We start from the raw sequence: 13,637 nt of genomic DNA, 5'->3' as shown, positions 1-13,637 counted from the left end.
AACAAGAAGGACCATTTTTCTTGGACTTCAATACTGCTATCCCTCTTAAAATATCACAGCTGCAATGAAGTTGCCTGCAAAACCATTTTTAAGAAAAATGGCAAAGTATAGCTGTCACACTGAAGAACTATCTAAAAACCTACTGAAAAAATGTTTATATGGGGTATGGAAAAGTAATGTAGACTGTCAAAAGAAGAATTGCGCTCAAAATTAGAGCTACCTAATCTTTATGGTTTGCAAAACAATGGAAAACATGGATTTCTGTTATTTGTGATGTGGGAAAGTTGAGGCAAGGAAAAAAGATTTGCTCACATACCCTGATATTTAATTTTGCATGGCTTTGTTTATACAAAATTGGCGTGTGCACGCACAGACATACACAGACATATGTTTTCATAGATTTTCACAGGTATACGTATGCTGGTCTTGTATTCGGGTCTTTTCCCATGTAAGATTGAGATTGTCTTGGCAACATTTCAGCGAGGTCTCACTCGCCATCTTCAGGCTAGTGTTTTCGGCTTCGTGTTTGTGTGAGTAAAGCGCGGTCGGAGCTGCTGTCTTTCTATAAATCTTGGTGTGTGTTGTGGAGTGCTGGCTTTGTTTCTGTAAGTGGATTGATTGGCTGTGTAGTTGTATCATGATTGGTAGATTGGTGCTGATTGGTGCTGGCTGTATGTCCGTTGTTGTTTTGTATTGTAACAGCCTGGGTGGTGGGTGGGGTTCGTTTGTTGACTAGGGCTGATTTCCAGATGTCTGGTAGGCGGGAGATATCATCACGCTTATTCATGTTGTGGAGGTGTTTCTCTATTTCAATGGCTTCCATAGTTATTCTCTTGTTGAAGTGTTCAGTTTTGGAGATTAATTTGGTTCCTTCAAAATCAACTTACCAACCTAATCCAAAGAGAGACTCCCCCCAGAACTGAGACACAGAACAGGATAACTGCATCGCCCTCCTCCCTTACATCAAAGGCACCACAGATAAAATCAGCAAAATTCTCCACAAGCACAATATCAAGATAGCCTTCAGCACTGACCAAAAAATAGCCAACATCTTAGGAAACCCCAAAGAATCCAGCTAGAAAACCAAGGAGTCTACGAAATACCATGCAAAATCTGTCCTGCCACATACATTGGACAAACTAATAGGAGAATAAATACATGCATCGCAGAACATAAGAACGCAGTCAGAAAAAAAGAAAAAACTTCCTCCTTTTTACAGCACCTTAAAGCAACAGGACATGAAATTGATTTTGAAGGAACCAAATTAATCTCCAAAACAGAACACTTCAACAAGAGAATAATTATGGAAGCCATCAAAATAGAGAAACACCCCAAACGTGATGATACCTCCCACCTACCAGACATCTGGAAACCAGCTCTAGTCAACAAATGAACCCCACCCACCACCCAGGTCTTTACAACACAAAAGAACAATGGACACACAGCCAGCACCTCACCCACACAGGATGATACAAAACAGCCAACCAATCTACAAACATCAACTCCATCTACCAATCAGGATGCAACTACACACCCAATCAACCAACTTACAGCAACAAAGCCAGCACTCCACACACCCCACCAAGATTTAGAGAAAGACAACAGCCCTCCGACCACGCCTTACTTGCACAAGCACGAAGCCGAAAACACCAGCCTGAAGATGGTGTGGGACTTCGCCGAAACGTTGCCAAGACAATCTCAATATTACATGGGAAAAGACCCGAATACAACAAGACCAGCATACCTACACCAGTGAAAATCTAATGTCAATTCTATCTGCTTAATATGGGATAATTGACCTGGAGAAAAATAGCCATTTTTCCTACTGCCTTTTTGAGTACAGTATCAGCTGATTTATCTGAGGATGGAGTAAAATTGATGCTTATATATCACTGCTTGGTGGTCACTGCTATCATCATACAAGGGTTGAAAGGATTGAATATAAGAATCTATAACTCTGTTGTTAGAATAGTATGCTTTATAGATCTTGGTTCTTGATTTATCATACATATTTGTCAAAGTATGGGGCATGACTGATACATTTCTTTGAGTTAAAAGCTGTATCCTTAGACTAAAATTCAACTCCAACTTTCTTTCATGAGCTATTATAAAATCCTCCAATATGCTTTCACACCAGAAATTCAATTGTATTAAAACTACACAAACACTTGAACTCTTGCTATTACGGCCAATTTCCCCAGCACGTCAGGAAATAATGAGTCTTATACCCCATCAACAGTACTTGTTACAAGTGTAGAGTTCACAGAGAAATATATAACTCTGTGAATGGTTGGATGGATGGGATTACAGAAAGCTAGCCCATTTTTTCCTCTTTTAATCCCTTGTTTCAGGGTGGCGTTGGGGCAAAGGAGTAGACCTGGGCGCATACTGGCCATATGCCCTTCCTGACACCAATGTACAGTTTACAGGAGATATTTTCTCTGTCCTGATAGAGAAACATCTGCCGCTGCCTAGGATTGAACTCTCAGTCTTCCAAGTGGAAGCTGAGCCTCTTTACCTCTAGGCCCTGGTACTGCTCAAACTAAGAGCCCATTTGGCTTCTTAAATTTATAAAACAGGTGAAACCGGTGTAATTCTGTGAAGTAAACCAGAAAGTCAAGGTCTTTTTGTTGTATATTTCAATGATAGTATGCTGGTATATCTGATTAATTATTCTTAGCTTGATTTTATCTATGCAAAAGAATAAGATCATTTTTCAGAGCTTTCCCTTGAGTCCCTAAAACGTAAGTAAACTTTCTGTGCATTAGTCTTCTGATTGGACAGAAAGATTAAATCAAACTGTTTCCAATATAAACTTTGTTTTAAATCTAAGTTTAGTTAGGAATGATCAATATTTTTAAACATTAAAATGAAACACAAATTTGGTTAGCTAACTTTATTAAGAACCTTGCATCTCCAATAGAAGAAAGCCTTAAATCTTTGAAGATATTTGCAAGATAGGACTTTATAGCACAGCCAAGCCTTTTCCCTTCAGCAGCCCAAACACCAGTCATGATCCACCAAGCAAGAAATTTCTTAGCAATGAATGCAGCTTCCTAGAAGTGAACTTTAAACCAATCAGCACTGTGGATGTTATAAGTTGATTAAGAGTTACCAAGGGCGGACTCCCACGGCACTATTCAACTTCATGACTGCACGGAAGACTGCAGGTTCCCCACACAAGGGCACAAAGCCATGCTTTTACTCCTTTTCAAAGATCTGCCTCACTTCTGGGGGGGAGAATATATATGGATCCAGTTCTCTAAGGCAATTAATGAGATGGCAATGTTATATAGACAGACCTTCAGTTGTAAGTCAGTAATCTAATAAAGAACACGATAATTGATTTAAGGATGAATTAGGACTATTCCACAGAACTTCAATTTTTCATGCATCTTCTGAATTGCCTATGAATGTATGTAAATACATTTTGTCTGCCCATTACACATATAAATGATAACTCTCTATAGTGTACATATAGTGAGAATAAGCAACAGAATTTCATTTTTAATGTGTGCCAGTGTGCTCACACAGTAAAAAATGACAAGGTTATCTTAATATTTCATAGATACATAAAGTAAGATTTAATTGATTTGGACAAAATGAAATAACCAGGCATACCGCTAATCAGTTCTCAGCCTTTCTTATGAAGCTGAATAACAAATTTAGGGGAAATGCCAGCATCAAAGCCATGCAAATAGTGGTGCAGAATGCTTCATCGACTAGAACAAAACTATTAGCAACCAAGTTTATGAGTCAAGCTCTACATTATTGCTAGCAACATCAGTCACACAAGCTAGATTTTCAGATTATGAAAATCTATGAATGGTATAAAAACTGAATATTCTTTTCCCTTTCATTTGAACTTAGCCTGCCAACATGATTTACTTATAGGACATAGCAATTATTGAGAAGGCACACTTAAGCCCTAGAATTAACTCTCCCCCTGCCCCTTACTAGCCATGTTGTCCTTAATAGGAAGAAGATCTACCATTTCGGCTATCTGCACCAGAAATTATCTCAAGTGGCTCCATAGAAATAGGGTTACACTACAGAACTTATTGTATGTTTTGTGCCCTTCCCATTTTATTTGCAGTGCTTTGGCTTATAGAGCCATTTTAGAAGTTTTCTACCATAAAAAACTTTTAGAATGCCTGTATCAGCCAATGCACTGCAAATAAAATGGGAAGGGCATAAAAATTTACAATATGTTCTGTAGTGTAACCCTAATGGTCTTTATAACAGATATCAGCAAACATAGAATATAGCCACTTCTCCCTTAACTAAAATGTTGATAATTGCTGGTAATGTGTCAAGGTCAAAATTTATCACAGAAAAATTACTGACTGTCATAACATCCATGAAACAAAACTGTTTAATTTTGTATCTCATAGTTTTCATAAAGGTAAACTCTAAACTTTGAATTTTATCACAGGTAGTATCTATACACAGACAGAGACTTACTACTAACATTTCTAGTTCTCATTTTATTTTTACCATTCCAATTGTTCCTTGCAAAGATCCTTGCAAAAAAAATATATGGAAGGAAGACAGACAGACAGACATATTTGAAGAATGAAGTTGTAAAGATTAAAAATAACCATTCTACACATGAAAACAAAAAGGGCAGAGGAGACTTAGTGTGAAATAATCTTTACATTTGTTTTAAGAATATACACATACCATTGACAAACTATAACAAAATTAAGCCAAATTTTAAAAAAATATTGAAAGGATTATTGCTTATCAGTAATGCTTCATTAAATATGACCTAGGCCAATTTTTAGAAATGTTAACTACTAGTTAACTAGTTTACTAAAGCAACTTTATGCTTTTAACTATTTCTTACTAGCATCAATTCCAGTTCTCTAATAGTTGTTGCTTACATGCTTCAGCTTCCTTTCTATCTTGTTTATAGTTTACTTAAAGAATACTAACTTCTAACTCTTTTAACTACTCCTGAAATGCTATACTTAATAATGCAGAGATACTAGAAAATGTTCCCCATATCAATGCTATGGCAATTATTCCATTCATGCACATTTCTCTTTTTTACTTGATGGGATGTGGGGTAATCTTCCTATCTATGCTTTGTGATTATGATGATTGGTACTTCACAACAAAGTGGTATCCTACATTAATGTTTTCAACTGACCATTTTGTTTTCATCATTTTATATGTGTGTGTATACACACAGACACACACATCTTCCTGTCTATATCCTCCCCACAGCTGTGTAAAAAGCTAAAGGGATTAAATTAAATTAACATTTTAATTACCTTTGAGGTATAATGTATCAACCCTCATGAATCTATAGGAAGACTGAATTCTTAAATTCTGTTACGTGCAGCAGCTTCCTTTGGTAACCCAAACACAATACAAAGTATTTCAAAGGATATTCTGCTAGCATCCTGGAATTTTACGGCATTAAACAGCAACTCAAATTACAAACAAGATATCAGCTAATCCTCCCAACTTGGCTTTGCTCTGAGTGCCAGAGTGCCCTAAATTTCATAGAGGACTCGTATTAGTTATTGCTTCTCCCAAACTATTACAAAATATCTTAAGGATTGGTATTTCTGTCCTTTAAAATTTCTGTCCTGACCAAGATTTCTGTTACATATTTCAATGTACATACTTTAGCCCTCAACAGTTGTGTAAGCCTTTATTGTGCAGTAAAGGCTTAAAAATTTGGCACATATTAGTTTTTGGCACAAGGTTCTGACAATCAGGAAACATCTGTGTATAAATTAATTCCTCATTAGCCCCTGGATATTACTTCACCCAATTTGTACTATTTGTTTGTCTGCACAAATCCCATCCTTGACTTTCAGGCATTGTAGGGAAAGTTGCTTCAACTGATTGTCCGGCACTGGGCCACTGGAAGAAGAGCTGCTACCTACACTCTTGTTCTTGTTCACTCTGTCAAGTATCTTGTTCTCAGCTCCTTCTGCCCTGTCTCCTGTGAAAATGAGATGGAAAGATTTTGCAGCTTTGGACTATAAAACAAGGGTAAAAGTCCACAATATAATCATAACTTGAGTTGGATTCATATTCAGCTTACAAAGTATGTGTGCTTCTGAATCCCCAAAAGGTATTTAATTAATCACTAAACTTGGAAAATTTGGAATAAACTATAAATCCTATCAATCTTGATTCCACTGCATTCGATGGTCACAAAACCATACATTTTACTACAAGGCTTTAAGTCTGTAGAGATTCTCAATCATTCAGGTCATGGTTGTCCCAAGGAGGCAACTGGGGTTTTTTTTAAAGCACCTCTGGGACAACCATGACCTGGATGACTGAGAATCTTTATAGACTTTTAGCTATACAATTTAGGATGAATACCCTTTGAATGGTGTGGGAGTAGGAATTAATTTCTAGAGAAAAATTGCAGACTACAGAAACCACGAATACTACTCAGATGACCTTGAGGCCACAGATAAGCCTCCAAGTGCTTCAACTACCCTCTAAAAGGATGCAATTTACCATCTGTCTGCAAGCAGTATAAATATTTCCATTCCCCATTATCCTGTCAGAGCTGAAGAAGCTTCTTGGATGAGAAGCAAAACATCTTCAAAGAAAAAACAAAGCCCAGTTGCCTCCTGAAAAAGAACCTTTGGGACAAGGCTTTATTATTTTTAGTGCAGATCTGGCTGAGAAGTTGTATGTTACAAAATGCAGGTAAAGTTATCATCTTTCTTCAAAATTTCTAGATCATTTTGTTCCCTTTTCTGGCTTTCACTGTAGCTACTGTTTCCTTTTGAAATATGGCAACAAACCAGCATATACTGTTCCCAAAGTATATGCACATCTGCACTGTTTGTCCTTAGCCATTATCTTATCTCTGTCTTGTATTGAGCTTTGCCTTCATCAATCTAACTTACCTCTTTCAATTTCACATTCAGGAGAGGATGCCCCACTACATTCACTGCGAGGGCCTAAAAGAGGAAATACCCCAAATTCAGATAGTGATATGGGGCTAGATAAATCCAAGCTTTTAGGTCGAGTCATTGGAAGAAACTGAGCAGGTATATCAAAAGGGCTTGTTGGACCAGAACTGAAACTAGATAGAGACTGAGTTTCAGAGTCTTCTTCAGATACAAAGCTGCTGCAGGTGTCATCTTCAAAAACTTCTGATGCCACTGAAAATGTTCAAAAAAATTAATTAGCATTAATGAATTAAAGAATGAACAAGCTTATAGGCCATCTCAATCACAATTAATTGAATGTAATATAATTCTTAACGGATCAAAACTGCAAAATTCAGCATTATTTTCCCATTTCGGGCTTCTGTTCCCCCATCCCAAATCACTGCAATCAACTATTGTTTATTCTCAGCAATGTATTAATGAGTACTACCCTGTTTCTCAAAATAAGATCTATCCCAAAAATAAGACCTAGCATATTTTACCTATGTACTCCTCCCCTCTTGCCCAAATAAGCCCTACTTAAATGCCTGCGCAGCTAGCTGGCCACCCATTCTATCTGATTGCTCGCTAAGCCATGGCCAAAGGTGAGGTGGGGATGGAGCTACCCCACGCACCCTGCACCAGCTTACCTCAGGGCCCCCACAGCCAGGCCACCCATGCCTAACCCCTGACTCACCTTGTGACCGCAACACTAATGCATCACTCAGTCCTTGCTCCATTGCGGCCATGAGTAAGGAGAAGTGGGCTGGCAGCCATGTGGGGTCCTGGACAGAGCTCCCAGAGTCGCTACGAGATGAGGCAGGTGTCAGGAAATGGGTGGCCTGGCTGCAGGGCCTCTGGGGTAAGCCACTGCAGGGTACTTAGAGCCGCTGCCTCACAGCAGCACTGGCACATCATGTGACCTCCTGCTCTGCCACAAGCAAGAAGAAGTGGGCCTCCCATACATGTGAAAAAAATAAAAGAACCTCCCAAAAATAAGCGCTAATTCTTATTTTGAGGTCCAAAAGAAAATAAGACCCAGTCTTATTTTCAGGGGGAAAGAGGTATCACCTCTTATCAAAATAGAAAAGGTGAAGTCTACTCTGACACAAGCTTCATGTTACCACTAAGTGGTAATATAATATTTAATATAACACATCATATAATATACAGTTGCAAGAAAAAGTATGTGAACCCCTTGGGATTACATGGAGTTTTGCATGAATTGGTCATAAAATGTGCTCTGAACTGCATCTAAGTCACATCAATAGAAAAACACAGTTTGCTGAAAATAATACTACACAAACATTAGATGTTGCCATGGTTTAATTGAACATAACATGTAAACATTCACAGTGCAGGAGAAAAAAGTATGTGAACCGTTGGACTTAATAACTGGTTGACCCTCCTTTGGCAGCAATAATCTCAACCAAATATTTCCTGTAGTTGCAGATCAGATCTTCACAACCATCTGGAGTAAATTTGGACCACTCCTCTTCACAAAACTGTTTCAGTGTGGCAATATTCTTGGGATGTGTGGTGTGAATCGCTCTCTTAAGGTCATGCAACAGCATTTTAATCGGGTTGAGGTCAGGACTCTGACTGGGCCACTCCAGAAGGTGTATTCTGTGCTGTTGAAGCCATTTTTTTTGTTGAACTACTTGTATGGTTTGGGTCACTGTCCTGTTGCATCACCCATCCTCTGCGGAGCTTCAGTTGGCAGACAGATGGCCGTATGTTTTCCTGCAAAATGTCTTGATAAACCTTGGAATTCATTGTCCCATCAATGACAACAATCCATCCAGGCAGCAAAGCAGCCCCAAACCATGATGCTCCCTCCGCCATGTTTTACAGTGGGGATGAGGTTTTGATGTTGGTGTGCTGTGTCTTTTTTTCTCCACACATAGTGTTGTGTGTTTTTCCCAAACAACTCAATTTTGGTTTCATCTGTCCACAGTATATTTTGCCAGTAGTGCTGTGGAACATCCAGGTGCTCTTTTGCAAACTTCAAGCGTGCTGCAATATTTTTTTTGGACAGCAATGGCTTCCTCCATGGTGTCCTCCCATGTACCCCATTCTTGTTTAATGTTTTCCTTATTGTAGATGTGTCAACAAAAATGTTAGCATGTGCCAGAGATTTCTGTAGGTCTTTAGCTGCCACTCTAGGATTCTTCTTCACCTCATGAAGCATTCTGCGCTGTGCTCTTGCAGTCATTTTTACAGGACGACCACGCCTAGGGAGAGTAGCAAGAGTGCTAAACTTTCTCCATTTCTAGACAGTCTGTCTTACTGTGGACACATGAACATCAAGGCTTTTGGAGATACTTTACAGATTCATGCAAATGAACAATTCTTGATCATAGGTCTTCTGAGAGCTCTTTTCTGTGAGGCATGGTTCACATCAGACAGCGCTTCTTGAAACCAGTAAACCTAAAACAGGTGTGTGTTTTTAAAGGGCAGGACAGCTGTCAGCAACACATCCAATATCATCACACTGATTAGAGTCAAGGTTAGCTCACTCCTGGCTCCAATTAGCTCTTGCAGAAGTCATTAGGCTAGGGGCTCACATACTTTTTTCTCCCTGCACTGTGAATATTTACATGTTACGTTCAATTAAACCATGGCAACATCTAATGTTTGTGTAGTATTATTTTCAGCAGACTGTTTTTCTATTGTTGTGACTTAGATGCAGTTCAGAGCACATTTTATGACCAATTTAACCCATGTAATCCCAAGGGGTTCACACACTTTTTCTTGCAACTGTATAACATTCCATATTACCACTAGGTGATAAAATTGGTGTGATTTTCCTCCCTCAACCAATCGCCGAAGGCCATAAAAAAAGTGAGTTGTCATAAAAATAGGTCCGCTCCATTCACACTCATGTCATGCCATTTTCATTGGAAAATTGCAGCTAGAGAATGATAAATACTAAAATTATGCCCTTCATTTCATCAATTTTCAAAATATTAGCCATGTCCAGTGTCCAAACCAGACTATAATCTGTTTTACAGACAGAGAGCTCATGGTCTTCTAGTTTCTAACCTCATGCCTTTACCACTATAGCAATAGCACTTACCAATATAGTTCATAGTGCTTTACAGCCTCCCTAAATGGTTTACAGAGTCAGCATATTGCTCCCAACAATCTGGGTCCTCATTTTATTGATTTTTAAAGGATGGATGGCTGAGTCAACCTTGAGCTGGTCAGGATCAAACTCCTAGCAGTGGGCAGAATTAGCCTACAATACTGTATTCTAATATTGCAACATTACGGCTTCTATAAAAACCAACTCTTTTGTTTTCATAGATAATTGTGCTAAATATCTTTAATACCTGTTTTAAACCATTTTATTTGTGTTTTTAAGAAACCTTTGTTAACGAAGTCAAAATTGAAATTTGGCAAAATTTTACTATTATTACAACAAAGTTGAGAATGTTGCTTGTCCTATTTTTCATGGTACAATCACCTCTCCTGGGATTTCCAGCTTCCTGGTTTGTCCTATTTCTACTAAATCTGAGAAATTCCCATGAGTCATCCCAAAATATGAGAAGCAACGGACAGTTGCATAACAAAAAAAGTAAAAGTAAAAAAGCACTTTATCACAACAATTGATAAACCACACCTCAAAAAGAAATTTTCAAGTACCATGGAAATGGGAAAAATTGTTTGATAAATAGAAAATCACTTTTACACTATATTAATTAATTATAATTGGCTCCTTGATACTTGGCACTTTCTGACCAGCTCTTAGTTGGTGATATATAACCTTTGAAAAAAATTGACATGGCCAAAACTCTATGCTTTTTTCTATTACTTACTGGAAACATTATCTGAATCTAACTTGCATGTTGTAAGGTCTTCTGTTGAAGTACTATTGCCTTCAGCCCCAACACCACATCCTCTGGGCCCCATTGATGAAGCTCGCCGCCTCTCATGAATCTCATCAGAGATCATCTCCAAGTTCTTCAAGGCTGCTTTGTATTCACCCTTTGCCAAAGCCAATTTTGTTTGCAGATCATCCACTATCTTTTTTAATTGCTAATGAAGCAGGCAGAAAGACTTCCTTACTCAAAAGAAAAACTTCTAAACATCCGTATACAATAAATTGCATTACTTTTTTTTGTTTTTGAGACAAAAAATATTAATGAAGTCCCACAGATTTCTCTAAAGCTGTTCACCAAAATAATCAAGCTGTCACAATCAGCAGATTTACAGAGAATTGAACTCTCTTTTTTTCTTACACAATTGTCGGATATAACATATAGAATGAAGTATTCTAACTTTAAAACAGCACTACCCAATTTTAAGATCCTTCCAGCATATTGGACTTTGATTTCTTTGGCTCATCAAGCATGACAATCCAATAACTTATGGGATAATTGATTATGGGAGCCCAACACTTAAAGAGGATACTAGTTAAAGAAATCATCATGAAAATGTTGATATATGCATTTTGTGGGCTATTTTGTCAGGTGGAGCTATTTTTCACCATGGATATATATTTCTAAATTACCATATAAAAGCCACCACCCCACATATGTGCAGGTTAACTATTTTTAGGAAAAACATCTCCATACTAAAAGGCTGCTATCAATTACTCAGAGCAAAACTTTCACCTCAGTGAAATATATTGTCTACATTCTCCACACTACAAGGCAAATAATAGCAATATTCAGGGGCGGGGAGAGAGAAACTAGATTGTCTCCTTTTCTATAGGATCAACTGTCCTATGAGAAGACTTACTACACTTCTTGATATATTGTTTTAATACATTATAATTAAACTTTGAAAAATCTGATTCCTGTAAAGGTGATATAAAATTAATTAGAACTAAATAAATATTCTAAATGCTGGGAATTCTTCAAATTTCAAAAGACAATATCTCCTATTTATGCAGAATATTTCACATCTATAAAAGTTTCATCATTCTTAAAATGAGACAACCACTACAACAGTAACAAGCATAGTGAGGGATGTTTTTTCTATTTTGGGGGGAGGGAGGGGGTCAGATGGTTTTAAATAAGAAAAATCAATAACTACCTAGTTGGGTAAAGAAATACCTGCAAACAACCAAGCACAGAAATATCAACGATTCCACAACTCAATCCAGAACTAACATATTTATCTTCTACATAAAATAAATAAAAAGTACATACCTCGAATTGTACATAATATTTTGCTTTGAGTTCAAAATAAGGCCTATAAGGATAGGAACATAACAGCATTATTACTGGTAGAACAATGCACTCCCTTTTAATCCCCATCCAATCAGCCATTTACCATCCTGTTGATATAAAAAAATCTAGCCATCCTATCATTTCAATATGTGGATTTTGGGAGCTTCCGGTTGTACTTCCGGTGCCTTCGGAAGTGAAGATCACGAGCTCTGCAGCCCCATTTCAACCCCTCCACATCAGAAGGCTCAAATTGAGCCATAGCCACACTGGAGGGATGGTGAAGTAAAGGGGGACCGCCTGGCAGGTCGAGGAGAGCCGCATCTCTCCCCTCTGACTAGGAAAGCCCCCTCATCCGAAGACCAGTGGCAGCAAACATGGCTGCCATAAATTGTCAGCAATAACACAGAGAGACTAGCAAGTTGAAGCTAGAGCGCCATCTACTGCTAAAAGAAAAAAAACTGTGCAATCTTGGGAATAATCATCTATATTTACTAGATTACAAGCATCTATTTTAAAACCATTAGAGATTTACACATCAAATAATAACTTTAGCCAAGAGACTCCCGAATATTGTTGAACAAATAAAAGTGATTGGAAGAGGTATGGATAACCCCTTGGTTTTCTTTCTAAATTGGATTGATTGCTTGTTGACTTGACATTTAAAATTGTGATTTTAATAATTTGTGGACAATTGTTAAGCAAAGACGTATCGCAAAGTGGAAGTAAGTGGAGATAACGGAATGGAGCTGATGTATCAAAATATTAAGGATTTTATGAAGGGACAACATGAGATGATGCAAATATTTGATTGTATAGAACAAAAACTGGAAAATATAATACAAAGAACAAGGAACAAAGACCAAGACAATGAGGAAAGAATGGGGATACCAGAAGTGGAGGAGACAGCAGAACCAAGAAACCAACAAGGAGAAGACAACAATGAGGAGATATTATTAAAATTAATAGCGAATAGAGAATTAGAACAGGAGGAAAATATCTTCAAAGATTTGAAAAGGGAATGGGAGAAACCGGAAGATAGCTGGGGAAAAGAGACAGGGGTTATAACAAACAGCTTTAAAAATAGACAGTGGGCAAAGGTGGAGAGGGGAGAGAAAGCTAGAATGTATAGTTAAAATTTAACGGCAGATGAACTAAAAAGCTTAAAAGATTTAAAAGAAGAGTATGGGAGGAACACCCCTCCCTCCAAAAAAGACAACTAAAAATCTGGATGTGGGCAAGAGATGTTGGATAAAGGAAAAAGAAAGGGAAAGTAAAGTAAATATTTCATGAAAGTATTTCAACAATGTGTAATAATAATAGAATTATATAAATATATGATAAGTAATGAAATTCTAGAATTAAGGTGATTAAATAATGAAAGAATATATTTTAATGTGAACATGTGTATTAATAGAATTATACGGATTAGAGGATTGGAAAGAACATGAATAAATGTATGAATAAAAATTAAGTTGTAATTGAAAATTAGAGTTTGAATGATGGTATTAGAAAAAAACATGAAATAGATATATTTTAAATGTTT

At 37.4% G+C, this 13,637-nt stretch overlaps 2 protein-coding genes across 3 annotated transcripts in view; one reads left to right on the top strand and one right to left on the bottom strand.

Moving 5' to 3' along the window:
• Positions 1-493, top strand: part of CAPN7 (calpain 7) — a 36,980-nt gene extending 36,487 nt beyond the window's left edge. The window contains exon 19 of one of the 2 annotated variants that reach the window (XM_087712932.1): positions 1-493. This exon is cut by the window's left edge and continues 77 nt beyond it. In XM_087712932.1, the coding sequence (XP_087569058.1) occupies positions 1-68 (68 nt within the window). In that variant the 3' untranslated portion in view covers positions 69-493. The other variant, XM_014063366.2, reaches the window with a different exon arrangement.
• Positions 494-4,357: 3,864 nt separating this feature from the next.
• Positions 4,358-13,637, bottom strand: part of SH3BP5 (SH3 domain binding protein 5) — a 61,580-nt gene continuing 52,300 nt past the window's right edge. The window contains exons 6-9 of the mRNA XM_014063363.2: positions 12,074-12,116; positions 10,736-10,955; positions 6,891-7,148; positions 4,358-5,962 (exon numbers count right to left, since the gene is read on the bottom strand). Of these exons, the coding sequence (XP_013918838.2) occupies positions 5,781-5,962; positions 6,891-7,148; positions 10,736-10,955; positions 12,074-12,116 (703 nt within the window). The 3' untranslated portion in view covers positions 4,358-5,780. The remainder of the gene's footprint in view (positions 5,963-6,890; positions 7,149-10,735; positions 10,956-12,073; positions 12,117-13,637) is intronic.

The sequence above is a fragment of the Thamnophis sirtalis genome, unplaced genomic scaffold (assembly GCF_051295495.1).
Source record: "Thamnophis sirtalis isolate CommonGarterSnake01/CBP01778 unplaced genomic scaffold, rThaSir2_p1.2 scaffold_4, whole genome shotgun sequence".
Taxonomy (NCBI): Eukaryota; Metazoa; Chordata; class Lepidosauria; order Squamata; family Natricidae; genus Thamnophis; species Thamnophis sirtalis.
Note: the sequence above shows the minus strand (reverse complement) of the source record. Positions and strands in the feature narration are given on the sequence as shown.